General features: G+C 47.5%; 2 protein-coding genes across 4 annotated transcripts; one reads left to right on the top strand and one right to left on the bottom strand.

Annotated features, from left to right (window-relative positions):
* Positions 1–6,672, bottom strand: Pced1a (PC-esterase domain containing 1A). 3 transcript variants are annotated; one of them, XM_013512311.1, is made up of 8 exons: positions 5,482–6,672; positions 4,382–4,524; positions 3,787–3,866; positions 3,441–3,679; positions 3,201–3,351; positions 2,868–3,114; positions 723–998; positions 1–385 (listed from the first exon to the last, which is right to left on the bottom strand). In XM_013512311.1, exons 2-8 carry the CDS (start codon positions 4,503–4,505, stop codon positions 138–140), a joined length of 1,365 nt encoding a protein of 454 aa, XP_013367765.1. In that variant the 5' UTR covers positions 4,506–4,524; positions 5,482–6,672; the 3' UTR covers positions 1–137. The 3 variants fall into 3 exon arrangements, with proteins under 3 accessions (XP_013367765.1, XP_005380825.1, XP_013367763.1); XM_005380768.2 differs by lacking the exon at positions 5,482–6,672 and adding an exon at positions 4,846–5,286; XM_013512309.1 differs by lacking the exon at positions 5,482–6,672 and adding an exon at positions 4,846–5,286 and having other exon boundaries at positions 4,382–4,738.
* On the top strand, positions 5,369–27,258 carry Vps16 (vacuolar protein sorting 16 homolog (S. cerevisiae)). Its single transcript, XM_005380766.2, has 24 exons — positions 5,369–5,451; positions 20,262–20,350; positions 20,586–20,683; positions 20,762–20,890; positions 20,970–21,114; positions 21,242–21,357; positions 21,452–21,574; positions 22,065–22,120; positions 22,570–22,659; positions 22,755–22,849; positions 22,975–23,051; positions 23,529–23,660; positions 23,751–23,878; positions 24,004–24,039; positions 24,255–24,363; positions 24,509–24,643; positions 24,737–24,845; positions 24,952–25,049; positions 25,135–25,242; positions 25,557–25,634; positions 25,730–25,899; positions 25,979–26,075; positions 26,758–26,861; positions 26,977–27,258. The coding sequence occupies exons 1-24, from the start codon at positions 5,399–5,401 to the stop codon at positions 27,119–27,121; spliced, it is 2,520 nt and encodes an 839-aa protein (XP_005380823.1). The 5' UTR covers positions 5,369–5,398; the 3' UTR covers positions 27,122–27,258.
* Positions 27,259–27,636: the final 378 nt, after the last annotated feature.

Here is a 27,636-nt window from a genome sequence, read left to right on the forward strand (position 1 = left end):
TGTCCTTCCATGCCTTTATTGGTAACAGCAATGGACAAGAAAAATGCCAGGCATAGCAGACACCCTGGCCCAGCACCTGTGTGCCAGCTAGGCCCTGCAGGACTGATGGCACATCCAACCCCAGCCCAAAACCCAGTCTACCCAGGCCATGTTCCTGAATGAGTATGTCCCCGCCTGTCCAGTTTGTATGTGTGGATCAGTCTCTCTGAGTGCCTGAGTCGCTGCCTGCAGGGTGCCCCCAACCTTGGCACATGGTAGGGGCTGTTGGGAACACAGCGTGGCATCCCCCGGTGGACCACTGGGCCCCGGTGCTGACCATGGGAGACACAGCCATGGACTGGAGGTGGCAGGGGGCCAGGCACAAAGTTCACTCCAGGGCCACACCCTGCAAAAAAACCAGTCATTATCGGGAGTGGGCTTCTGACCAGGGTGAGCACGGCTCTACTCCTGCAGGGTGAATGTCTCTAGGCTTAGGTTTCCCTGTCTGCACAGCAGGAACACCACCTCCCCTACCTCCCCACTCGGAACCTGTGACAATCAGTGACCTGACTGTGTCTACAGAAGCTGTTCCAAACTAAGGGACTCCTGTAACCAAAGTTAGTCCTGGAGGAACAAGGGGTACTCAGCTCCTCTCAGCACACCTTGGCATGGGAGGCTGGGCTCAGGAGGTGCAAGGGAAGGCTGCAAGGAGAGGTGCAAGAGGGGACTGCAGAGGCACATACCTAAATTGGGAGGCACTGAGAAGTCTTCCACTGGATTATAACTGAAGAATTCCTGGGGTGGGAAGGGCTGGCCTGGGTAAAAAGGGGCATCCTGGGGCAAGGGTGGGAACAAGGGAGGTGGGGAAGGCTGTGGAAGAGGGTAGGAAAAAGACATAGGAGGGGGTAAAGGAGGGGGTGGGGGTGGGGGCAAGGCCAGTTGCTCCCCGAAGTCCGGGGGCTGCCTATAGCTTCCCTGGAACCGACGATCCATCTCTGGCCAGTCCTCAATCCATGGGTCTAGGAATGGGATGATTGTTTTAGGTAGGCCTGGGCACCAGGCTGGCCTAAATGCCAACAATCCATACTTCCAGAGCTCTACTCTATCCTCTTGGAGAACACAGCCACTCGGCCAGAGCGCACCATGCCTTCGCTCCACTTCTCATTTTCTCTCACTTCAGGCCAAGCCCAAAGTAGGCTCCTTCTTTCTTGCCTCTCACATCTACCTTTGTTTTGACCTCATGCTCCCCTCCTAGGTCTATTCCCTTTGTTTACTTCCTGTATCTTTAGCTCTTTGCTCTCCCCAACTCCAACCCCCAGGCAAATGCAAAGACCCCTACCTTGCCTTTCACTAGCTCCCTCCATCTCCCAAGCTTCTATAAGGAAGTTTGTCCCATCTCTATCCCTTATCAGGTGCACACTGCCTGTTCTAACTCCACTCCACGCCTTCAATCTTCAATGCTTTTTTTGCTATACATAACCACTCACTGACAAATTCAGTAAAGCCTTTTCTTCCCCAATGGTCATGTGACATTACCAATAGCCTTGGTCCTCCCTGAAAGTGCCTCTACCTTCATCTTCTTTTGTTTCCACCATCACCCCTCTTCCCTGCTAATCCAAAGTATGAGTGTTATTCTGCTTTCTCCTTTACAGTTCACACTCATGCCCTCCACTTCCAACTCTACTGGATATTGCTGACTCCAGATCTATTCTGTATTTCCACAGTAGCTCAAACAGATCCTCCCTAATCAAATTCACTCACTCAAGCTTCCACCCAAATCAACTCTTCTAATGCTTTTAAATTTCCATAGCTCCAAATTAGATTTTGAAGGCCTGAGCCACCACAAACTAGCTTCACAACCTTTAGAACATCCTGTCCTTTGTGGGGAATCCATTCTTCCAATAAAAAAACAAGAAAATGGAACCACATACTCTAGTGCATTTTAGCTACTAAAATGACTTGTGCCTCCAATTCAACAAATCCTATCCACTGGTAGCGTATACAGAGGGCTGAAAGGAGTGAACCGTGGACAAATGAGGCAGGACCCTGTCCTGTGAGGACAGGCAGATATAGAAACATTCTGCCATAATCCCCCTTTGTGAGGCAGAGACTGGGAGGATAACAAGGAAACAACGGCTCTACAGCAGAAGTGCGAAGAGCAGTGCCCCAAGAGAACTCACTGGAACCCTCAGAAGTCTCCACCAATGACCAGAGAGGGGACTAGCTAATGTGCACTAAGCTGAAGCCAGAGACACTGGGACCCTCAGGGTAACCTGAGGAGCCCAGGGAATGTTGTCACTGGGCCCAGCCCCAAGAGACTGACCTTTCACACCCTAAAGATTACATCATGTCCATGCACAACACCCTTCCAGCTGACTGTGCACTCCTCAATCCCCTCACTGGTGAGCTCCTTTGCCTCTGCCATACAGTCTGGACCTCCTTTCCTCCATTTCTGTCCCCATACTTGTGCCTAGCTAGAAATATCCCATTTATTTTCTGTTCATCCTTTAGGTGTGGTCTTCTGACACCTTGCCTTTATGTGTGTGTACACTGGGAATCGAACTCAGGACCTCGAGTTTGCCAGGGAGGGGCTGTGCTGCTAATTATATCCCTGGTCTCTGAAACCTCGCCTTTTGTAATCAATATTTATGTTAAACTTACTCATGTACAAAGGCGACTACAGAGCTGTAAAGACCTGGAACTCAGACTAAACTGTTACTCCTGTGATCTAACCCTTCCCAGGAACTGAGAAAGGAGCACTCAAAAGCTCCAAAAGACCTTCAAGGAACCCCTACCCTTCATGAGTATGTCTGTTGTGTTCTGTTCCTAAGCTCTATGCTCTGAGGGCCCTCTGCATCACTTCCCACCCCCTCTGTGGTAGGGCTCACCAGGGGGATGGTCCCGCTTGGGCAGCTCCACGCCCCAGGCATCGGCCACATGAGTCAGAAGCAAGTGTGAGAGGTGACGGTGTGCATGTTGGTCCCAGTGGACACCATCTCGATGACGATGGTGTACTGCATGCCGGAAATGAAAGTGGAGATCCAGAACATCGAAGTAGTGGTCCCCAGCCAGTGTAGCACTATAGAAGTTCCCCTCAACCACATCCCGTCGCAAAGTGGCTGCCAGGGGCTGGAGCTGAGTGAAAAAATGCAGCTTCTCAGAGGATCCCCTACCTACCAGCCAACTGTCCCATCCCGTGTCCAAGTGGACCTGTCACTTGCCTCTGGCAGTAGGAAACCCCCAGTGACACGTTCCCCCAGGGGCATTGCCATGTTCCACACCAGCAGACAGGAGTCTGGCAACACCTGGTCCATGCGTACAAACACTCGTTCCAGGTTCTCTCGGTAGCTGTCCATTGAGCAGCGGCCATACCTGTTGGGTAACACAGAGCAGATAGGTGCACCAGGGTGGAGCCACACACCTCCACCTCCAGCCAGAACTGCCCCCTCTCCCACGCCAACCTGGAGAGATCCCAAAGGCAAGAGTTGATGATCACCAGGTCCGGGGCAGGCCCATATGTCAGCTCCTCCAGGATGTCCTCCAGGTATTCGGAGTAAACTCGGGTGAGGAAGTAGAAGCGCACAAGGTGGTGGCCAGAACCGGAGCAGAATTGGCGGACTTCACGATACTGTGTCCCGTTGTGCAGCTCACCCAGCTGGCCCCCAGCCACAAGCTGGTCCTGTTCAAAGCTCAGCTCCCCCTGCCCACCCCCAACCCCACTGGTCAGACCCATGTCAGGGTGGTGGTCCCTGCCAAGCCAGGGGCAGTACCCATCCACCATTAGCATAGCTGCCAAGCGTCCCTCACCTTGGCTTTCAATTGGGCAACTGTGAGCAGTGAGTCTTTCTGGAGCAGAAGCACCAGGTCCTTATACACAGCTCTCTGGACTGCAAGGAGACAGAGAACCTAAGTCTGAAACAGACCTTATCCCATCCTATCTTCTTCCAATCCAAGCCTCCCATCTTTCTGAGGGCTGGGCTGACTAACACCAGCTTGGTGTGTTGACTTAGAAAAGGAGACAGGTGAGGTTAAAAAACACTGGCACTATCTCTGTTCCTTCTGCGCCCCTCTCTGCCAACTTAGTATACAGTGACCAAGGTCTCCTGGCACAATTAAGTTGGCCAAGTCACCCAGAAGACACACAACACAATCCACAGCTTTTGGGGAAATTAGGGGGATTGTAAAGGGGAGAAAAAAGCTAACCACGGATAGGCTAAAGAGTGCACGGGTTGCATCAGTCAACACACTTGCAGAAGGTGTGGGGAACAAAAAGAAGGGAAAGTCTACTAGACTGGAACAGACTAAGGGCCCTAGAAGTTTCAGATAGAGACAAAGGGTACAGACAGAGGGAACAGGTTGTAGGTGCGAGACTGGGACGTGTCATCCTAGAAGGGGCACTCACTGGAGTCCCCCAAGATGACCACGAACTTGTTGTGTAGCAGCTGCTGGACTTCTGAAGCTTGGAAGTGGACCATGGCGCTTCGCAGCGGGCGGCGCGGCGCCTCGTTTTCCAGACAGAAGACCATTGCCGCCGACTCCAACGGGCTGCAGGGAGAAGCCACTAAACCGCTCGAGGGCGGGGACACAGGGCAGGTCGGCCCGAGGGCCCGCCCTGGGATAAACGAAACCTGCGCAAGTCCCTCCCGAGATGCTTGGAGCTACGGAGAGGTGGTAGGTAGCAGCGGCAGGAGGGAGCCCATAGCAGTGCCGGTCTTGGTCACACTCCGCACCTCAGGCCGGGTGTCGCCGGCTAGCAGGCCTGCAAGGAACCGTGACGTTTCCCGCGCGGCGCAGCCAGGCGCCCCGCCACGTGCCCGCCGCCGCCCCGCGCATGCGCGCGCGCGCGCACCCGCTCGCGCCAATTACCGGGTCCCGGGGCTCCGCGCCGTTCACCGGCGAGCAGGCCAGGGCCGCGCACAACCAGCGTCGCCCGCAGCGGGCTCCTGGTTAAGCCTCATGTTCCTGCGCCCCGAGAGGCCAGTCGGTTCTGCAAAGCTCCCGCCCCGCAGAGCCCATGCGTCCCGGCTAGCCGTCTGTGCGCAGCCCGACGCCCATTACTCTCCATGCGTGCGTCGCTGTGGCCCCGACGGCGCGTCGGGCCTCGGCCCCCGGCCCCCGGAGCGACAACGCTCACAGCGCCCACTTCCGGTCACCCATGTCCCGCCCTTTGAGACCCCCAACGCCGGAAGGGAAAGGAAAGGTTGGCCTCCACAGGGGCAGGGCCTGGGACTAGGCCCACCCGAGCGGGCGAAGCCCGGGTTGGGGTACTGCAACGGCCAAAGACAGCTGCCCACAGTGGTGATGGCCGCCGTGACGGCCTCGCCACGTGATGCGGACGGGCGGAAGCGGAAGTGCCGGCCTGGAGGCCGCACTAGACTGAGATTCCCTCAGAGCTACCCAGCTGATACCTGCACCAGCCATGGGTTGCTACACAGCAAACTGGAACCCACTCGGAGACTCTGCCTTTTACCGGTGAGCCTCCCCTCCCACGGCCGCGCTTACCGCGCTCCTTCGCCCGCTCCAGTCTCCGGGCAGAGCCTGCGGCGTTCGTTCCTGTCTGTAGGGGTGCTGGGGTCCGCCCTGCGCCGGCTCTCCCTAAGCGTCTGCTGCTAACGTCCAGCAGCCTGTGGTCTGAGAGCCGGGCCTTTCCCCGCACGAGAGAAGGAAACTGAGGCAAATGCGATGGTCACCCCGAAGCTCAGGTCTGTCAGTCTCCAGATGGATGCTCAGATCACGTTGAGGGAGGCCACCGCCGTGACAGCGAGTGCCCAGTCTCCTGCCGGAAAGTGCTGCCGAAGTCAGACCACAGGGGCGCTCGGAGGTGGGGCGGGATCGCGCGACGGACGGGGTGATTGCGCTGACCGAGGATGGGGAAAGGGGGCAAGTTGCCAGTGAATGCTGGGGAAGCTTGAATGAGTACCCCTGGTGAGAGAGGACAGCCCTCTGGTGGGAGTTGTAGAGTACGAAGCCATGGATCTTCGAAAGTGTAAACCAATCACTTCATTACTCTCACTGGGATTTTTCTGTGTCTTCTCTTTGTAAAGTACACACTTGTAAAGTCAGCCTCTACTTGTCCTCCAAATCTTGTGTTCCAGCCGCGCAGAATTACAAGGACCCAACACACCGTGGTATTTCATGGCTTTCTATGTTTGCTCCAGCCTGCAGTTCCATCTTTTTATCACTGAAGAATTTTTTTTTGCTCATCTTATGGACCTAGTTCGAGGGTGTTCTCGAGAACTTTCTCAGGTCCTTCCCCAAATAGAATTCTTTAGGCCATACATGGCAAAGTGCAGAGATCTGGTATATGTGGCACAGTAGGGCAATATATGGATTTCGTCTGCTAAACCAGGCTCCTTAAGGATAGAGAGCATGTTTCTTGCATTTATTTATCTCCAGGGCATATTTACGACAAGCCTACTCTGTTACAGTTGACCAATGCATTGTTAAAGGAATACCATTAAGAGGTTTTTTTTTTTTTGTACCGGGAATCGAACTCATGACCTCAGGCTTGCCAAGCAAGCGCTTATGCCCAACTATCTCCCCGGCTAAAAGAATATCATTGTCAACTAACGATCATAAATATATCACACTGGGTCTTATTTCAATAGAAGACATTGTTTTTATTTGCATATTCACACTTTTGTGGTACTGGGGTTGAACCAGGACCTCCCACTTGCTAGACAAACACACTGCCCCTGAGCCACATCTCCAGCCCTTTATTTTCTTTCACTGTTATTTTGAGACAAGGTCTTCCTAAGTTGCCCACACTGGCCTCAGATTTAGGATTCTCCTGCCTCAGCCCTCCAGAGTAGTTAGGAGTGGGGCTGGGGGATATAGCTCAGTGGCATAAGCACCTGCCTGGCAAGTGCAAGGTCATGAGTTCGATCCCCAGTACTGCAAAAAAAAAAACCAAAAAAACAAAAAAACAAAGTAGTTCGGATTACAAGTGTACCCCACAACGTTAAATTAAATGTAACTGTTGATTCACAGTGTAATACACCTCCTAGATAGACAAATGTCTCGTGGCAATTTTTTTTTTTTTTTGTACCAGGAATTAAACTGGGGACCTTGTGCTTGCCAGGCAGGCACTTGTGCCCTTGTGGCAGTTTTTAAAGATCTGTTGCATTTGTTTGTTTATAATTTTTCTTTCTTAAGACTTTGCCTATTCATTTGAAAAATTACAAAATTTAGTTGAAAATCAAGTAAAATCAGTAGGAAATACCAGTATTTTAGTTGTTCAGTGAAGAAGGGTATCACCTGACAAAGGTAGCCATATCATCTAGTGCAGTGGTGGTGAACCTATGGCACTCATGCTGCAGTGGGCTATTTTGTATTATTAAAAGCTCGAAAAGGTTTGCCATCACTGATCTAGTGTTTATATACCAGCTATTTGACATAGCATTCACTTCCTGAAATATTAACGTGTTATTTCTGAAAGTATCTGTTGCTTACGCAGACTTATTAAATCACAGTACTGAAGACCACATTACCACAGAGCTCCTGTTTATCATATCAAGTCGTAGCATTGTGGATATGTCCATAGTTTTAGAGGAATGTAAGTGTTGAATGCATGCCACAAACTGGGGGGCTGAATGGCAAGCCTACCTTGATCTGTTCTATAATGCCAAAAAGGATTTGGGGTCTAAGCCTTGCTGTGGAGGATATTTATGTTCTGAGGTGCTAACAGATATTGAGGCTTTCTTATCTTGTAGACACTATGCTGAGTGCTTTATGTACATTAATTTGCTTATGCCTCATATTCCAGAAAGTGTGCTTCATGTTTATTCTTACTGAAGAAAAGATAAGGCACAGAGAGGCCATGTGACACAGCTAGTACATAGTAGTGGAACCAGGATTTGAATCGTTTCAAATTGTGTTGGATCCTGTGCTATTGTTAACATTGGATTAAAAAAAAATAACTCTTGTAATCCCCGCACAGTGGAGGCCAAGGTAGAAGATTGCTGTGAGTTCAAAGCCAGCCTGGGCTACACAGTGAGTTCAAGGCCAGCCTGGACTACAAGGCAAGACCCTATCTCAACAAACAAACAAATAAACCACCAACAGGGAAATATGAGAACACATTCTAGCTTCTCCATCAGAATGAAAATGCTTTAAGGGAAGATGTTTGATATTGTTCATATCTGTATGTAGCTAGGACATAGTCTGTGTTCTAGTGTCTTTTGTTTGTTTGTTTTTCCGGTACCGGGAATTGAACTCATGACCTCACGCTTGCCAGGCAGGCACTGTGCCACTGAGCTAAATCCCCAGCCCCTGTTCTAGTGAATAGATGAATGATAAACAGAAAGGAGGCATCGCATTTCAAGTTCTATCTGCAGGACAGGAATTTTTTTTTTTTTTTTTGCATTGGAGGTAGTGTTCTGGACAACTCACTGAATTTGAGAAAGCAAGAAGAAATGACAACTGTTCTTATGGAACTCCAAAAGTCTAGCCATTTTTGTCATAAAAATGCAACTTGACCTAATCCCATTAGTTAATTTGGCCCAACTCTTTGCCAGACTAAACATGCATTGACCAATAAAATAGACATAGAGTCTGTCCTTATAAGGCTTACAGCCAGCAAGTGAAACATTTGATAACCACTCATATTTTTACTATGAAAGGTAATTGCTATGAGGGGTAGGAATGTATAACCTAGGAGAGCATATAACAGATTGTAGGGGGTGTCGAGATAGGGAAGACTTCCTGAAAGAAGTGATAATAACCATCAAGGGGGGATGAGTATATTTAGATGCAAGGAGTGGGATACAGAAGAGCATATATGGGTGGGGGCAGGACATGAGATGAGATAGATGCCCTTAAGAGTTGTATGTACTTTGTAGAGACTTATAGACCACCTTTATTTGAGAAACAGTACTAATGAAGGATCGTTAGTACATCAGTACTAAGGAAAGGATTGATGTGGTTGGATTTTTAGCATGGTTCCTTCTGGTGCAAATAGGGGGAACAAGTGGGAAGGCAGAAGCAAGGGAGACTGGTTAGGAGCCTGGTAGAATAAACCAAGTAGAAGTTATAGGTGATGAGCACTGGGGAAGTGATGGTGTTGGAAGGGGCCAAAGAGATTAGCAGGTGAAACAGAAGGAGATTATAATGATTGCACCTGAGGAGGAAGAGTGAGGAATCAAGGATGACTTGGGTTTTTGGTTTAAAAAATCGTGAGAAAGGAAGAGTTTGGCAGACAAGAGGGTGATCCTCGTTTTGAACATTGTATTTCAGGCACTTTAGAAATATCCTTATGGTAAAGGAAAGGAGACCAAAGATATAATTATGTAACCCTCAAATTATTCTTAGAAGGGAGAGAGACTGTTATAGTACTATAGTTGTGTGTTTTGTTTCTCTTTTTTGCATGTATAAGCATGAACATTTTTAAAAGTAATGGTTAAGTAATATAAAATTTACATTCTTAATCATTTTTGAATATACAGTTCAGCAGAGTTAAGTTCATACACGTTGTAGTGCAGCAAGTTTTTAAAATTTTTTAATCTTGTAAAACAGAAATTGTGTACCCATTAAATATGGTTTCCCCTAGCCAGTCGAAACTAGCATTTTGTTTTGCATCTCTATGCATTTCACTACTCTAGGTACTTAATATAAGTAGAATTGTATAGCATTTGTCTTTTTGTGATTAGCTTTTTCGACTTAACAAAGCGTCAAGGTTCATTCATGCTGTAGCATGTATCATGATTTCATTTCTTTCCTCATTTCTTTTTGTCCTGGGAATCAAACTCAGGGTCTTACTAGATGAGTATCTACCACTGAGCTACATCCCCATCTCAATTCTCTTGTAAAGGCTGTGTACTATTGAATTATTTTTGTATACTGCAGTTTGCTTATCCATTCATCTCTCCACACACACTTGAGTTGCTGTTCCTGTGGCTGTTGAGAATAATGCCATGGGGGGCTGGGGATTTAGCTCAGCGGCACAGCTCCTGCCTGGCAAGCGCAAGGTCGTGAGTTTGATTCCTGGTACCGGGAAAAAAAAAACAAAAAAGAGAATAATGCCATAAACATGAATGTCCAGACATCTCTTTAACAGGAATGGAGATGTAGCTCAGTGGAAGAGCGCTTCCTAGGTAGGTAAGGCCTTGAGTTCATTCCCTAGCACCAACAAAAGCCAAACTCACAAATATGTCTTTACTTACTTTTTTTTTTTTTTTTTTGAGACAGAGTCTCGCTTGTAGTTCAAGCTGGCCTTGAATTTACTGTGTAGCCCCGGCTGGCCCTGAACTTGCAGCAGTCTTCCTGCTTCAGCCTCCTCAGTGCTGGGATTACAGACAGGAGCCACTGAACCCAGCATATAAATGAAATGGGTCTTTATAACTCTGCTTCTGCTTTCAGTTCTTTTAAGTGTATATGCAGAAGTTGAAGTGTTGAGTTGTGTAGTAGTTCTGTTTCAATTTTTGAAGAGCTGTGTCTGGTTGCTGAGACAAAACACCTGACACCCAAAGTTAAAGAGGGAAAGGTTTATTTAGCTCACAGTTTGTGGAGGTTTCAGTCCATAATTGGCTGACTCCAAGGCAAGGTGGCATGGCAGATAGGAATCTTAGAGGAGACAAGTTCATGGCAGGCAGAAGGTAGCAAAGCAGCCGGGTGTGGTGACGCATGCCTGTAATCCTAGCACTTGAGAAGCTGAGGTAGGAGGATCACTGGAAGTTTGAAGGCTACATACTGAGTTCAGGGCCAGCCTAAACTAGGAGACCCTGTCTCAAAAAGAAAGAAGGTAGCAAAGCAATCAAGGGACCGTAGCAGCTTCTTTCTGCCCCTTTTATACTGTATTTAGGCTACCAGGATTAGGACAGTGCCAAATCACTCAATGAACTGATGTAATAATCATACACCCTTAATCTCAGCATCACACACGCTATTCTTTTTTTTTTTTTGAGACATGGTCTTACCATGTAGTTCCATTGGCTTAGAACTCACTATACAGCCCAGGCTACCCTTGACTTTGCAGAAATCCAAATGCTGGGGTTATAGACATGTACCACCATGCCCAGTGCATCCCACAGTCTAGATTCAGCCACCTATGAAAAACCCCCCACTTATGACCTCATGAGGCTTTGTGGAGGACATCTAGACACAAGCTATAACAAGCTGCCATGCTCTTCTCCACGGCAGCTATTGCATCATAGACCTACCAACTATGTCCAAGAATTCTTCAGTAGCTTTTATTTTCGAGATAAGGCAGAGGGATGGTTTTGCAGGAGCGAAGATGGACTCTCTTTAGAGCCTGGGGACTTGGCAACTGCTGGATTGTTGCAAGGCTAAACCTAAGGTCTTTATCCTTCTAGGGCCCTAATGCCCAATGACGTGTTTCACACAAGAGCTCCTCACACTCTGGAACTGTGCTTCTCCAGCAGTTTCAGCTGCATCGCCACAGGGATTTCTTCATTGTCTCTTACAGGAGCTGGAATTCAGAACTGTGAAGTTTATTGTTTCCTGGCATTAGGATTCAGACTCCATTTACTGCTGTGGAGTAGAAAGATGTAGCTAGCTTTACCCACTGAGGGTATAACCTGTCCTTACCCTTAGGAATTTTTTGAGATGCTGCCCTTTATTCTGCCCTTCCATACCCCATACCAACCTCAAGGAATAGCTTGAGTCACCTGTTGTCCCTGAGAAGCCTATTTTACCCGCAAGGTTTCAGAAGTGATCGTTCATTGTTATTCTCTCCCACACCTTGACTCCTGTGCCCCACTGCAGGGCTCTTTATGCTTAGCTCTTCCTCCTTTCCACCTGATTGGTGTCACTGCCAACCTCTTGGGCCATATCTCTCATTTATTGATTGGAGATGTTAGCCCATAGGCATCCCAGTTCTTGCTGCCTTCCATGGTGACTTAAGTGGCCACCTGGTTTCACAGTTTCATGGTCTATGCTCAAATGATTTTGCCACTTCACTCACTCTCTCCCTGGGCCCCTGCGGTACCTCTGAAGGGTTAAATTCAGGAAGCTTCCTCTCAGACCACCATCTCCTGTCCAAACTGGTACCTGAAACCTCTTTGTACACCTGCCCTTTAGCTCACTGGGTCCTCATTCCTGGTGGCCTCTGTCCTCCTTGTGTCCACATGCAGAACCCCTTTCTGTAATGATGTTTTCCTCTCTTACCAGCTAAGAGAACAGCCATAGTTAGACACTTCAATTGCATGCTTGCTTTCTTACCTTTCTCCCAACAGCCTTGTTTCTTTGTCCTTTAGTTGCACCTGACTGGTGCAGATTCACCAGTGCATCTGCCTCTCCCCATCTCTGTATTTCTATCCAAGCTATAGAGCACTGTCGTGTGGATCATATAACAGGCGGACTGGGTCTATGACAGGTCCCTGACCATAACTTTAGCTGGTCTTGTACAGTCTTGTTTTTGGAGGCATCATACACTCACCATAAGGGCTCTACTTATAAAAGATTAAATGATGAAATAATTGTGAACAATTAAAATTCTCTGGAAATACTGAAAACTGAAGTCTTCTTGCCCTATCCTGTGAACAGCTGACTTCAACTCATGTTTCCCAAAAAACTAAAAGTCATTGCATGGAAAGGCCTAGGCTTCCCCTGAAAGACCCTGCCATTCCTGACCTATGGAGGATATGGTATCCCTGTACACCATGTTCCTGTCTCCCTATATTTTCAGTCACCCTCTTAGAGACCCCTATCCCCCTCAGTCATGGTGTTTCTCCAGCTTTTGTCCAAGGCCCCCTTCCTTCATCAAGATCACCTGGGATGTGGGTTACATGTAGGCTCTAGACCATATTTACTCTATCATATCCAGGGAAAGGATTGGAAACTTGACCTGTATTTTAACAAGCATGTATATAGGTGTTTCCTTCCTGCAGGAAAATATAAAGACCATTCCACATTGCATTCCATTATCCCTGCCCCAAATTGCTGCCCATCAGATTTCAAGTACACTCAAACCTCAAAGAAAGAATAAACTCACCTGTCCCATAGGTCCCTCCTTCTCAGCCATCTTTCTTCCCTCACTTCCAGTCAAAGGTATTCCCTTTCCTCTCTTCTCCAGACCACTTCCTCTGGTCTGACCTCCCTATTCTCAGTGACATCTTTCACTGCAGTGGACATATTTCTGCAGTCATCTCAGCTTGACTCCCCGGAGCACTAGCCAGAGCTGATCCACAGTCACAGCAGAAAGCAACCCTCCTGGGCATGGACAGGGCACCAGTGAGCCATAGCTAGAGGCCACATACACATCTTGCCACAAATCTGAGAAGTGGTGTAAGCAGGGGACCTGAAGCATACAGTATCTGGGTGGAGAGAGCTGCTGGAAGGGGTGCCCCAGTCCAGGCCAAGACTGTGAGGGCCTGTTTTGGTTGCTTTTCTCTTGTTGCTGAGACAAAATACCCAATACCTAGAATTAGGGAAGGAAAGGTTTATTTTGCTTACAGTTTGTGGCAGTTTCAGTCTATAATCAGCTGGCTCCAAGGTAGGGTGGCATGGCACAGGGGCAACACTTCAAGGAGGCATAAGACAGCAAACATAGCAAAAGCAAAAAGTAGGGGAAGGAGGCTGCTTGCTGCTGCTTCTCCCTTTTGCTTTTGCTGCTTTTGCTGTTTTCCTGCCACCATGAACTGTTGCCTCTGCCATGTACCACCCTGCCTTGCAGCCAGTCGAGTACGGACTGAAACCTCCACAAACTGTGAGCTAAATAAACCTTTCCTTCCTTAATTTTGGGCATCAGGTATTTTGTCACAGCCACTAGAGAAAAGTAACCAAGACAGGGCCTCAGGGGATTATGCATTCTGGGCTTGTGGCTGAGATAGAGCACCACTAGGTGTCCTCAAACCCACAACGGGCCACAGACCAAGAAGCTGCTGGAAGCAACAGGAGAGCTATTTTCTCTTGTGGTATCCCTATAGTGCCCTCTACTGAGAGAATTTAACATCCAGCTCACTGCACAGTGTATATTGAAGGGTGAATTTGGAGCAGAGAAGTAATAAATTGCTACCTGGCGTAGTCCTCTATTTGACTATTTAGCTTTCACATCCACTCTGGTACACATTTTTGAACTTCTTTACCATAATAAATCAACGTTGCAGTTCTGCTTAACAAGATGCTGCTATCTTTATAAGAAAAGAATTGCTTTTAAACCAGAAGTGGTGGCATATGCCTGTAATCCCAGTAGTTAAGAGGCTGAGGTAGGAGGATTGCCTCAAATTCAAGGCCAGCTTGGGCAACATAGTGAGGTCTTGTCTCAAAAAAAAAACAAAACAAAGCTGGGCATTGTGGTACAGGTCTATAATCCTAGCTCTTGGGAGGCTGAGGTAGGAAGATCACCAGAAGTTCGAGGCCAGCCTAGACTACATAGTGCTTGAACTACATAGCGAGACCTTGTCTCAAGAAGAGAAGAGAAAAGAACTGCTCTTTCCCCAAATGACATGTAGTCTTAACAGTCTTCATATCCATCACTGTATTATTTCTCAAATTGAGTCACTGTCCCACTGAATATTTTGTTACTTAAAAACTAAATTGTAACATTAACTCCTTAACTTCCAGTAATTTGTTTATAAAATAAGAATGAGAAGGAGAAAGAAGATAATGTATTGTTTGTGTACATATGTACGAATACATGCGTGGAAAAGCATAGAGAAGATATGGAAAGGGGCTCCAGTTTTTATTTCTGAAATTGGTCACAAAGTCATAGTTGACATTTACAGCTTCCTTCTTCAGCTGATCACCTTGTACTTCCCTTGTCCTCTGTCAGAACCTCCACTGCTCTGGCTTCTTTGCCAGTGCCATGACCCAAGCCTTCATTCTTTAGCCATTATGCCTTTTTTTTCTACTGAAGTTTTTCTGTTGACTTTCATTGTTGAGCATAGAAATACTTAAGAGGTGCCTCAGAGGAGCCACTGGACTTCAGAAATACCCTTCTTTCCTCCATTATGTAGCAAGAACTCAATTTTTCCATTCTAAGTGGTATAATCTCTTTAGCCAGTAGATTAACTTCATTTGTCTTTTTTGAGACAAGGTTTTGCTATGTAGCTCAGTCTGGCCTTTAACTTTCGATGTTCCCACCTCAGCCTCTCAAATGCTAGGATTACAGGCATCACTACTACACTTGGCTTAACTTTATCTTTTATGCCTATTAGCTCGGTGCAAGGAGCCCAATAGGGCAAAGTGACATTATTACCTTCCAACTCAGTAAATCCATTGTGTCTCCTGGTGGAAGCATTCTCCCTTTGGAGACTCAGCTTTTTAACCCAACAGATCTCAAAAGTTCCTGGGACTGGAAGCAACATTTTTATAAGATGATTACTAGGTGTAATAGTGAGAGAGTCATTCCCACTTCTACCCCTTGATTTTATATCTCATTTGTTCTGACTATGGAGGAGACAACACCATATAATGTACCTAGAAGACAGAATCCCATCCTTTTAAGGATATTGGCTTCCAATTGGGGTTGTAATTGAGTTGTCAGTAACTATAGGCCAGCCACCTGTATGATGGCATAAGTGGTAAGACCAGTTGGTTCATGCTCCTGAGCCCACTGCTGTATTTTCTTTGCTGTGGAGTGAGGTCTTTGATTAGATGCAGTGCTTTGCAGAATGCCACAATGAAGGGTAAAGCATTCTGTGAATCCACAGATGGTGGGTGCTGGCAAATGCATTATAGGCAGGAAAGGCAAATCCACATCCAGGGTGTATGTCTTCCAAGTAAGACTACTGCTCCATAACAGGAGGGGCCCAACATAATCAACTTGCAGATTGGTCCCCCTGGGAGTGGTGTCATATTAGGGTCCTACAGGGACACTCGGTGTTAGCTGGGTCAGTCTTGGATAGAGAGGCTTCTAAAACATCTACTGAGGTTATAGGGTTTTCAAGCTGAGAGGACAGCTAGTCTCAGAGATAAGAAAGCCAAGCTACTTTCACTGGTAAGGGAAACTTGGAATGACTTAGGAGTTTAAGGTTGTCATTTCATCTGAATGTAACCAGATACCCCATTCAGATTTTAGGGTCCATTTTTTTTCCTAATCAGTACTTTGACTTTCACAGTCAGAATTGCATGTTAGTGAATTCTGCTGTTGTAATTCAATAATCTAGACAGTTTTTGTGTTTGATTTTCAGCAGTAGCTTCTGTGTAACTACAAGAAATAAGAGGTTATTTTAGGGCCATTATAGAAGGTTTCTGCTTCTCAGACCAAGACTTGAACTGAAAGTTAATGGACCTGAGCTTGTCATTTTCTCTCTATAAATGTTTGAATGCACTCAAAATAATCCATCACACACCATAGTCCTTATAGTCATCATTACTGCTGTACAGATGAACATAGAAGTCACTTACTTAATCGCTGCTTGATTAATTGTGATGCTGTGCCATATAGTGGGTTACCAGTATCCATTTGCCTTTTGGCAAAGAATCTTAACACCAAACCAGTTCCCAAATCCCATAGCCAGTCTGGGTCCAGTCACAAGACTTAAACTAGGAAAGTTAATGTAAAGAATTGTTAAACTGTGGTGGAAGAGTGTAAGATACAAGACAATCTTATATGAAGGAGAGTGCCCAAGGAATGGCAAACTTATAATAAGAAGCCTCTTTTGGAGAAAATTAAGTTGCACCCCACTGGATGGCAGAGAATGCTAATCCTGCTGGTTTGCGCATGCCAAACCTGGTCTATAGCATAAGGCATTAAGAAGCAGCCCTGTGGGTGTAAGAGGCAGGGAATATAGGCCAGCTACAACTGGTAGCCCGAGTATGAGTGGGCAGTGAGATTTTGGATATAGGTTCAGGCAGGAGGCCTGGGACACAGGCAGGCCAATGGCAGGATATACAAGCATGCAGGCAGAGCTGGTGGAAGTCCACTGGCCAGCTAGTGACCAGGAAACTTGATGTGCAGAGGAAGTAGTGGCCTGGTATGGGCTGGAATGTGGTGTCTGCCTTAGCACCCTGAGAATGTGATATGAGCAGGGTTTTCCAGAACCTGGGGAACACTGCCAGGTGTCCTCACACCTCTCTGTAGGCTGACTTCCACCAGTGGCAGCAGCAGGAGCACCAGTTCTAGGGCTATGTCCCTCCAGCTGCCTCTACTGAGGAAGCTGACCATCATATTCACCATATAAGAGAAAGTCTGGAAGGAATATTGTCAGTTATCACAGAACAGGTATTGAAGTGCAAATTTGGAGCTAAGAGCAGTCAATTAAGAACAGGGATGGTATGTCTGTGTGAATAACTATTTTCTCACTAGAATTCTTACACAAAAGTTAAAAAATGTCAAAGAAACATAAAAACTTAAAATAAGAATTCAAAATTTGAAAAATTTACATAATACCAGAGTATGTACTACAAAGATAAATGGTTTTCTTCCAGTCTCCCTACCTGCCACCTCTCCAAAGATAACCAGTCTCTAGCCTAGTGTAGAACCTTCTGAATTTTTTCTGTATATTTACATATAAATGTGATTATATTTAATATGCTTGTCAAAAACATGTGTCCATTTTTTTTTTTCTTTTTAAATGTAGTGTTTTTTTTGGGGGGGGTAGTTTTTTTTTTTTCCAGTACTGGGGATTGAACTCACGACCTCCTGCTTGCCAGGCAGGCGCTGTGCTGCTGAGCTAAACCCCCAGCCCCTCATGTGCCCAATTTTTTATTACTTAAATGGACCCGTGGTTCATTTTGAGCTGCAGCTTACCTGTCTTACTTCACAAGATATTTTAGAAGTCATTTTGTGTCAGTACCCACAAAGACACCTCGTTAATGACTACACAGTATTCTCTAGAATGGACATAAAATAATTTAACTAGTTATGTTTTGATGAACATTATGTTATGAGTTTCTTTAAGAAGTATACAGAAGTCCTTTAATTTTTATTTAGATCCATTTGTTGGGTTTTTTTTAGTGACTTCTAGGTTTTATATAATGCTTAGAAATTATTTCCACTTTGATATTGTAAAAATATCCAAGATTTTGCTAGGCATGTTGCTCATATCTGTAATCCCATGGTGGGCAATTTGGCAATTTAGCAGCTTAGCAACACCCTGTCTCAAAACAAAAGAAAAAAATCTTAAAAAGGGCTGGGGATGTAGCTCAGTGTGAAGACTTTGGGTTCAACCTCCCAAGATTTTTGTGTGTGTGTGTGATACTGGGAATTGAACTCAGGACCTCACACTTGGCCATCAGGCACTGCACTACTGAGCTGTATCCCTGGCCCCTAATATTTTTTTCTGTTATAACTCTTTTTAAACATTTTGATCTTGAGTTCTATCTGCAAGTTACTTTATTATAGAGCTTAAGAATGAAATAATTGCCAGCCAGGTGTGGTGGCACACACCTGTAATCTCAGCACTTGGGAGGCTGAGGCAGGAGGATTGTTGCTAGTTTGAGACCAGCCTGGGCTACAAAGTGAGCTCAAGGCCAGCCTGAACTGCATAGGGAGACCCTGTCTCAAAAAAGAAAAGAAAAAAAAAAAAACCAAAACAATGAAATAATTGCATCGCCTACCTGGCAAGCACGAGGTCCTGAGTTCAATTTTCAGTACCAAAAAAAAAAAAGAGTGAAATAATGTTTATTGTTCTTCCCGCGGTGCCTATTGTCTTATGAGCATCAATTTGTACCAATTTGAAATGTCATCTTTGTTACATGCTCAATTCCCAGGTCTTTTTCTGGATTTTGTTCTCTTCCATTGATCTATTTGCTCACTCCTGTGCCAAAACAATAGTTGAAATGAACTTTAGTTTGTATAAATGTTTGATGTCTAATATATACTGTTCTCATATTTTCAAAATGTTCTTATGTTCCAGCATTTTATCTTTCAGATAACCCCCTCCCATGAACTTTAGAAACAATTGGTATATACCTTCACAAACTATTTGAGAGCTTTGTAAAAAAAATTGTGTCCATTTATAGGACATTTTGGAATATTCATCCATCTTCTGTATTCTAAAAGAAGCTTTGATGTGATTAGTAAAATTTTTGTTAAGTTTATTCTTGGGCATCTTACAGTTTTATTTGCTATCATGATTAGTACTTTTTTCAAAGTAAAGTATTTCTAAATGACTGTTGGTATGGTTTAAAAAGTTTCTTGGCATGGAAAATGGTTGATTTTTGTTGATCATCATTCTGAGTTCTTCTTATTCATTGCTTTAGATTTTTTTTCAGTAGACAGTTCATTATTTGCAAATATAGGTTAGATATCCTGTATCTGAAATATTTCAGATTTCAGAGTTTATTAGATTATAGATAGACTTCATCATTTGAGCACCTCTAGTCTGGAAATCCAAAATATAAAATGTTCCAAAGTCCAACGCAATACTCAAAAAGTTTTAGATTTCAAATCATTTCAGTTTTTAGATTTTTCAGATTATTGATGCTCAGTTTAGTAACTCTTATTCCTTCTCCAAAATATAAACCTCTCTTTATTTTTTTCTTAAATTATTTTGGGTAGAACCCCAAGAAGGATATCAGGTGGTACAGAATGGTGGGCATCTTCTTGATCATCAGTGGGAAGACTGCTGACATGATACTAGCCAAAATGTCCTCCTTAAATACTCTCTTTTCTTGGTGTCCTGGAATAGAACACCATTCTTCTCTGTCCCTTTTGCTGTCCCCCTTTCCCCACCTCCAAGCATCAAATAATGGCCTGCTTCAAGCCACCTACCCTGACTTCTCATGCAGCACACACTCAGTGATCCACACACAGCTCAGATTGCAGTCATCTCATGCCTGCTTATGATTTTGTTACCTCCCATAAGCCAAGCATTCACAGATTGGCATAAAGACTCGTGCCCCTGCCTCGTCTTCCTGAAGAACTCTGCTTGGATTTCTTTCAAGAACTGCTAACTCAGTCTGTCTAGAACAGTTCATCACCAAATGTAGCTGGATCCCCAGGGATAAAGCTCCTATCTGATTCATTGTTGAGAATGAAGAGTAGAAGAAAGTCTCCCTATCCTGAGAGACTCTCTTGGAGGGTCTCATTTCCTCCTGCTGTTACCTGCCTGAGCCAGCCACCCCTCCCCTAGGCCTATCTTAGGCCTGTCTGTTTTTACCTTGTATATTGGTCACAGACTGCCTTTCCTGCTAATCTTGGACGCTCACCAAGGAGCTCCTGCTAATCTTGGACACTCGCCTCATCTTTTCTTGCCAACATTCTCTTCCCCTGCCTACTGTCCCTAGGTATGCATGTGGTCAGTTTCTGGTCATCATCTCCCTTCCTGCATCTAGGGTGTGGAGAGGACTCTTACAAATAAAGGCTATAGGAATTCTCTGGAGGCTTATTCTATCTGGACACTGTGAGGAAGCTAATCTCTGCTTATCTCTGTGGGCAGGAAATATGAACTGTACAGCATGGACTGGGACCTGAAGGAGGAACTCAGGGACTGCCTGGTGGCTGCTGCACCCTATGGGGGTCCCATTGGTATGTTGCCCCTCCACTGCTGCATGCTGTAGGACTATGGGATGAAGTTAAGGCCCTTGATTCCTGAGACCCTTGCTCTCAGGTTGTTCTTTGCCAACTCACCCTACTGGGATGCTTTTAATTCCGATTCTTCTGAGCTCTGCCTCCCATGAGATGTGCCTGAGGAGCTAATCCACAAGGCCCGCCTCACATGGGGCCTGAGGGTCTAGGTTAAAAGTCTTTTCTCAAACTCCAGCACTGCTGAGGAACCCCTGGCGAAAGGAGAAAGCTACCAGTGTGCGACCAGTGCTTGAGATCTATTCTGCTTCTGGTGTGTCCCTAGCCAGCCTGCTGGTGAGTACCCTGGACTGTGCCTAGGCTATGGGCTGTGGGCCTTAGGATAGCCTCAGGAACCTCTCCTCTCCTCTACAGTGGAAGAGTGGACCTGTGGTGTCCATGGGCTGGTCAGCTGAGGAAGAACTGCTCTGCGTGCAGGAAGATGGTGCAGTGCTGGTTTACGGGCTTCATGGTGACTTCCGGAGACACTTTAGCATGGGCAATGTAGGGACTACAGGATCTGGGGAAGGAGGGTAGAATTTATAATCCTATTGCTCCCTCTACCCATGGTGTTTTTCCTCAGGAAGTGCTGCAGAACCGGGTTCTAGATGCCAGGATCTTTCACACTGAGCTTGGTTCTGGGGTGGCCATCCTCACAGGGGCCCATCGTTTTACCCTTAGTGCCAATGTGGGTGACCTCAAACTCCGCCGGATGCCCGAGGTGCCAGGTAAGTAAGCCATGAAACCCTGGACACAGCCATTCAGCACTACAGGTTTGCCTCCAGACTGTAGGACCAGCAGAGGCACAAGCTGTGGCTCTGGTCATCCTGAGTATGTCCCCTTCCCTCGACACAGGCCTGCAGAGTGCACCTTCGTGTTGGACCACACTGTTCCAGGAACGAGTGGCACACATTCTCTTGGCTGTGGGACCCGATCTTTATCTCCTGGATCATGCAACCTGCTCTGCAGTGGTGAGGTCCAGAGTGTGAATGAAGTGAGGAGTAAGGGAGGCAGTGGGGAGGCTCAGAATTCAGCCCATCTGTTGTCGTCCTCACCTTTCTGCAGACACCCCCTGGCCTACCCCCAGGCGTTACCAGCTTCCTGCAGATGGCTGTCTCCTTTACCTACCGACACCTGGCACTCTTCACAGACACAGGCTACATCTGGATGGGGACAGCATCACTTACGGTGTGATCCTAGGACAGTGGAGAATCATGTTGTCTTGGTTACTTTTCTCTCGTTGCTGGGACAAAATACCTGACGCCCAAAATTAAGGAAAGAAAGGTTTATTTTGCTTACAGTTTGTGGAGGTTTCAGTCCATACTTGGCAGATTACAAGGTAGACTGGCACATGGCAGAGAGCTACAGCTCATGGCGGCAGAGCACAGCAAAGCAACAAAACCTAAAAGAGAGGAATGGGGGAGGAATGGCCCCAAGCAGCCTCTTGGTCTCCCTTACATATGCAAACTATCCACCCCAGGGTGGGTGCAGCTCTCACACCCATAATCAATCAAACTCTAAAAGCCTGCCCCATGGCCGCATAAGGCTTTGGGGGGACACCCAGACACAAACCATAACACATGTCTTGTCGGGGAAGATCTGTTAGGGATGGGGAGGAGGTTTTTCAGCCAGACTGGTAACTGCTGGGACAGGGCCATGACATCTTCCACCCTTTCAGGACAAGCTGTGTGAGTTCAACTGCAATATCCGGGCACCCCCAAAGCAAATGGTCTGGTAAGGATGGGGGAGGAGGTGGGACATGGCCTTGTTTCCTGGGATTTCTTGATTCATCTGTTCTGTTGACTAAGGAAGTGGCACCTGGGGGCTGGGGATTTAGCTCAGTGACACAGTGCCTGCCTGGCAAGCACAAGGTCGTGATTTCGATTCCTGGTACTGGAAGAAAAAACAAAAAAAAACCCCAAAAAACAAAGAAAGTGGCACCTGGATCTTCCCTTTCTGCCAGTATACACTTAAAGGAAACCATTGCTCTCTGTAGATTGCAGCCACCCTCAAGAGCTGGCAGTGTGTGCTTAAGACAGAAGCAGGTCAACATGTGACCAAAGGAATGGGATAAAGGATACAAATATGTACCAGGCTGATGCAGGCGGTGTGTGGAAGACCACTGGGGGCCTGCTATCCTGTTAGTGCCCCAGACTTGTATATGTGTGTGGTGTTGTCCACAGGTGTAGCCGTCCGCGAAGCAAGGAGAGGGCTGTTGTGGTGGCCTGGGAGAGGCGGTTAATGGTGGTGGGCAATGCACCCGAGAGCATCCAGTATCCTTGGAAGGCTGTCTGGGTGGAGTGGGGGGAGGAAGATCACCTATCCTTCCCCATCTTTGGATGGTCTTAGGAACCTTGACTAAGCTTAGGTTTGTGCTAGATGAGGACTCCTACCTGGTTCCTGAACTAGATGGGGTCCGCATCTTCTCCCGCAGCACTCATGAGTTCCTGCATGAGGTTCCAGGTAAGGCCCCCATGAGAACGCCATGTAATCCAGGGCAGGCTGCTGGCTCAAAGCAGAGTCTAGGTATTGAGGCAGGACTGGGGTTTTTCCTACCTGCTACCCTGGCTCACCAACTCCCTCCCTAGTGGCCAGTGAGGAGATCTTCAAAATTGCCTCAATGGCCCCTGGAGCCCTGCTGTTGGAAGCCCAGAAGGAATATGAGGTAAGTCCCTGGACTTCTTTTTAGGCCCCAAGATGCATTCCTTCCATTTCTCATAACTGGCCTACCCTGGGCCACTGCCTGGGCATACTCAGGCACAGCCCGGTGCCTCCTATCAAGAGTGAGGTTCAGGGAGGACACTGGCCTGGGCTGAGGAGGGCTGGCACAGGTGGACTAAAGGGTATGGTATCCTCCACATGGTGATGAGAAAGGCAGAGCACTCTCACTATTTCTTGCCAGGGACAAGTTGGTACTACTATTGGGAAGTGTCCAGTTTCCAACAGGCAGTTGTGGGCTGATATGAGATGATATCTGTGGGCTCTGTGGGCATTGCAGATAGATAGAGTGGGCCAAAGGGATTAGGGCAGCAGGCTGCGCAGTCCCTCCAAACCATCCCATTGGAACCACAGTGCAGAGTAGGTCAGAGCCAGAAGTGGAGCATCCTCTCATAATACTCGATCCCCGGGCCTCTCTCTGCAGAAAGAGAGCCAGAAGGCAGATGAGTACCTGCGAGAGATCCAGGAGCTGGGGCAGCTGACCCAGGCTGTGCAGCAGTGCATTGAGGCTGCAGGACATGAGCATGGGCCAGACATGCAGAAGAGTCTGCTCAGGGTTGGCCTGGGGGGTTCCTGGGGAAGGTATGCTGGGAATGGGTAGGCTGGGGAATGGGATTTCTCCTCACTGCCTTCTGGTTTTTCTCAGGCGGCCTCCTTTGGAAAGTGTTTCCTGGACAGATTTCCACCTGACAGCTTTGTACGCATGTGTCAGGACCTGCGTGTGCTGAATGCCATTCGGGACTACCACATTGGGATCCCCCTCACCTATAGCCAGTATCCCCATGCATGGTGGGAGGGCCTTTACACCCAGATGTGGCAAGGGGAGGGACCGGAGATGCAGTCTGCAAGTCTTTGGCAAACATCTATCCCCAGCTGGATCCTTAACCAGAAAAATACAGATATAAGCAGCTTACCATCCAGGTGCTACTGGACAGGTACAGTAAGCCCAGGGGCTATAGGAGGGCTAGATGTGAATGGGCATCACACCCTTTAGTGGTGTCTTATGCTCACTACTCCCAACATATCTTTTTAGGATTTGGGAGGCCTAAGGCATAGGCTGGGGTCACTCAGGTTCCTCTTTCTGTCCCACTTGGTCCTTTGTACCCTTTACCCCCCTCTGCCTCACACACACACCTTGTCTGTCTTCCAGGCTTGTGTTACGGAGACTTTACCCCCTGGCCATCCAGATATGCGAGTACTTGCGACTTCCAGAAGTACAGGGCGTCAGTAGGATCCTGGCTCACTGGGCCTGCTATAAGGCAAGGATGTGGCCTGAGACGCAGGGGCATTTGGGTGATTTCAGACCCTAGTAAGGTGAAAGTTAAGAGGGTGGTTCTAATTGAGGACCTAGGGTGTGGGGGTGAGGAAGGACATCCAGGTGTCGACCCCTCACACACTTTGCAGGTACAACAGAAGGATGTGTCAGACGAGGATGTTGCACGAGCCATTAATCAGAAACTGGGGGACACTCCTGGTGTCTCATATTCGGATATTGCTGCACGAGCCTATGGCTGTGGCCGCACAGAGCTGGCCATCAAGGTATGGGTGCCTGGCCCTCCCCCAGACACTCTCACACAGGCATTCAAGGCCCCAAACCAACTTTTTATCTCTGCTTTTTTCCTCATCCCACAGCTGCTGGAGTATGAACCACGCTCAGGGGAGCAGGTACCCCTTCTCCTCAAGATGAAAAGGAGCAAACTGGCACTGAACAAGGCCATTGAGAGTGGGGACACCGACCTGGGTGAGCATGTCTTGGGTGAGAGTCAGGCTGGAACCCCTAGGCTAAGCAGGGCCCAGGCTGAGTCCCTGCTTACCATCTTATTGCTACCTATCTTACTGTCTGACAGTGTTCACAGTGTTACTGCACCTAAAGAATGAGCTGAACCGAGGAGACTTTTTCATGACTCTCCGGAACCAGCCCATGGCCCTGAGTTTGTACCGACAGGTGTGTGGGATGGGCAGGGGCAGGGATGGAGCCTCCTGAGCCCTTGAGTTGGCTTTGTTGATCAGTTGCCTGCCTGTGGCCCCAGTTCTGTAAGCATCAGGAGCTAGAGACACTGAAGGACCTCTACAATCAAGATGACAATCACCAGGAACTGGGCAGCTTCCACCTCCGAGCCAGCTATGCTGCAGAAGAGGTCTGAGGTCTATGGGGGTGGGCGGGCCTATGGGCTCTTGGTCTGCTTCCTTATCTAGGAAGCAAGGCCTCTGCCTTTGGTGCAAACCTCATCTGGTGCTTCTTGTAGAGGGTGAGTCTGAGAAGATGTGAGGCCAGGGTGGGGGCTGGTCTCAGAGGAGCTAGCAAGCCCTGCAGGATACCAGAGCAGTGCCCCTAGCTGGGAGGGCTGACTATGGAAACCCTGAGCACAGGGACCCAGGAAGAAACTGTTATCGGGGGGAGGAGGGCCAGGATCCCATGAACTACCCACTTAAGTACTCTTTGTCTTTGTAGCGCATCGAAGGGCGAGTAGCAGCTCTGCAGACAGCAGCTGATGCCTTTTACAAGGCCAAGAATGAGTTTGCAGCCAAGGTTTGGCCTGCTGTTTTCTAAGAACTTCCTTTCCCCTCCTTCTGGCCTTTCCCTCTGTTCCACTCATCCCCAGCTTGCCTCATCCATGTCCCAAGGCCACAGAGGATCAAATGCGCCTCCTTCGGCTACAGCGGCGCCTAGAAGATGAGCTGGGAGGCCAGTTCCTAGACCTGTCTCTACACGACACAGTCACCACCCTTATTGTTGGTGGCCACAACAAGCGTGCAGAGCAGTTGGCCCGTGACTTCCGCATCCCTGACAAGAGGTAGGCGAGTGGCCAGGCTGCATGTAGTTCCAGGACACCTGCCTCTGCTGCAGCACCTCCAAGCCCAGCTTTCCTACAGGCTCTGGTGGCTGAAGCTCACTGCCCTGGCAGATTTGGAAGACTGGGAGGAGCTGGAGAAGTTTTCCAAGAGCAAAAAATCACCCATTGGTTACCTGGTGAGGCAGTGATCCTTTCTCCAGCCCCTTGCCAGGGAAGCTAGTCCTGGACAGATAGACAGGCAGAATGACCCATTCATGCACTTGTTCTGTTACTCACTGAACCAGAGCTACTTTCATCCATGCATTTTTGGACAGACACCATCGACTCTGTGAGGTGCCCAAGAGGGTAGCCCAAGTGTGCCTGCAAACACTGGGGAATAGGAGAATGCACTGCTTTCCCAAAGCAGGGCTGTGAGCACCATGTGCCTGAAGGAAAGTCTGCAGGATCTGAAGCAGGCTGGGCAGAGAAAGCACATCTGTGAGGAAGGGGAGGGATATCAAAGGGAGTTTTCTAGGGCATGTAGTTCACAGATATGGAGGGCAGGTATGATGATGGCATCCGTGAGACAAAACACAGGACCTTTGAGGGCAGGTGCAGCAAATACCTGTTGTCAAGGGGTAGTGGTAGATGGTAGAGGAGAAGGGTAAAAATAATTGGTCTTAAGGCTTCAATAAGATCTGTGATTGTATCTGCCTTAAAAATATTGAGATCACAATAGTGTTGTATGGGTCAGGAGGGGACTATACTATTGACTGGTGTATAAAGTATATGAGGACAGTGTATCCATTGGGCCTGGCTGTTAAGAGGCCAAGAAGGCTACACTTTTTCTTCTCTCCACCCTTTCTTTCTCCTGCAAAGCCCTTTGTGGAGATCTGCATGAAACAGCACAACAAATATGAGGCCAAGAAATATGCATCCCGTGTGGGTCCTGAGCAGAAGGTCAAGGCTTTGCTTCTTGTTGGGTACGTCAAATGAGGGCCCTGAGGGTGCAAGGTGGCTGAGCCAGTAGGCTGAGAAGAGGTAGGCTTGTGTCCTCAGGCAACCCTGACAACATCTTCCCTCCTGCTCCAACCACAGAGATGTGGCTCAGGCTGCAGATGTGGCCATCGAGCACCGGAATGAGGCAGAATTGAGCCTTGTGTTGTCCCATTGCACTGGAGCCCCTGATGGGGCCACAGCTGACAAGATTCACCGGGCCAGAGCACAAGCCCAGAAGAAGTGAGGATCCCTCTCTTCAGTGCGCACTGCCCCTAGATGCCTTTGCCAAAGACTTACTTCATCCAGTTCCTTCCTGGAACAAAGCTGAGAGGCTGAAATGGGGAGCAGCGATTTGATTGTAAATAAAATTGTAACACTTTAGAGTGCTTGTCTTACACAGTCCAGCCTAACAAAAGAAAGCTAGACATAGAACTTGCATTGGAACTCAGCTAATGGTGTTGGGACTGGAAAGAAAAGATTATAAGGGGACTGTCTGCCTCCTTAGCCTCTATGGGACAATGGCACAAAACATAAGAACCACAGTAAAACATCATATGCACATGCATGCACACACAAGAACCAAGCCAAACACTTTGCCATTATTACTTCCATCTATTCCTCCTGATAATTCTGGGAAATAGTTATATTACCCCTCTTACAGGACCAGGGAAATTGGTAACAGCAAGTAAGTAGAAAAATGGATTTGAAACCCAGGTCATTTCCAAGCTGGAACTGGAGATTCTGGGGTGTGTGTGAGTG

The sequence above is a fragment of the Chinchilla lanigera genome, unplaced genomic scaffold, assembly GCF_000276665.1.
Source record: "Chinchilla lanigera isolate Chin_1 unplaced genomic scaffold, ChiLan1.0 scaffold00014, whole genome shotgun sequence".
NCBI classification, from domain to species: Eukaryota; Metazoa; Chordata; class Mammalia; order Rodentia; family Chinchillidae; genus Chinchilla; species Chinchilla lanigera.

Excerpts from the sequence above, each read along its gene's own strand:
- Pced1a (XM_013512311.1), bottom strand. The coding sequence starts at position 4,505 with ATGGTCTTCTGTCTGGAAAACGAGGCGCCGCGCCGCCCGCTGCGAAGC. Across the intron at positions 3,352-3,440 it reads TGCCTTTGGGATCTCTCCAG|GTATGGCCGCTGCTCAATGG; the intron begins GTTGGCGTGGGA and ends GTTACCCAACAG. Across the intron at positions 386-722 it reads CTCAGTGCCTCCCAATTTAG|GGTGTGGCCCTGGAGTGAAC; the intron begins GTATGTGCCTCT and ends GTTTTTTTGCAG.
- Vps16 (XM_005380766.2), top strand. The coding sequence starts at position 5,399 with ATGGGTTGCTACACAGCAAACTGGAACCCACTCGGAGACTCTGCCTTT. Across the intron at positions 24,364-24,508 it reads CTCACTGGGCCTGCTATAAG|GTACAACAGAAGGATGTGTC; the intron begins GCAAGGATGTGG and ends CACACTTTGCAG. Across the intron at positions 24,644-24,736 it reads GCACAGAGCTGGCCATCAAG|CTGCTGGAGTATGAACCACG; the intron begins GTATGGGTGCCT and ends CTCATCCCACAG.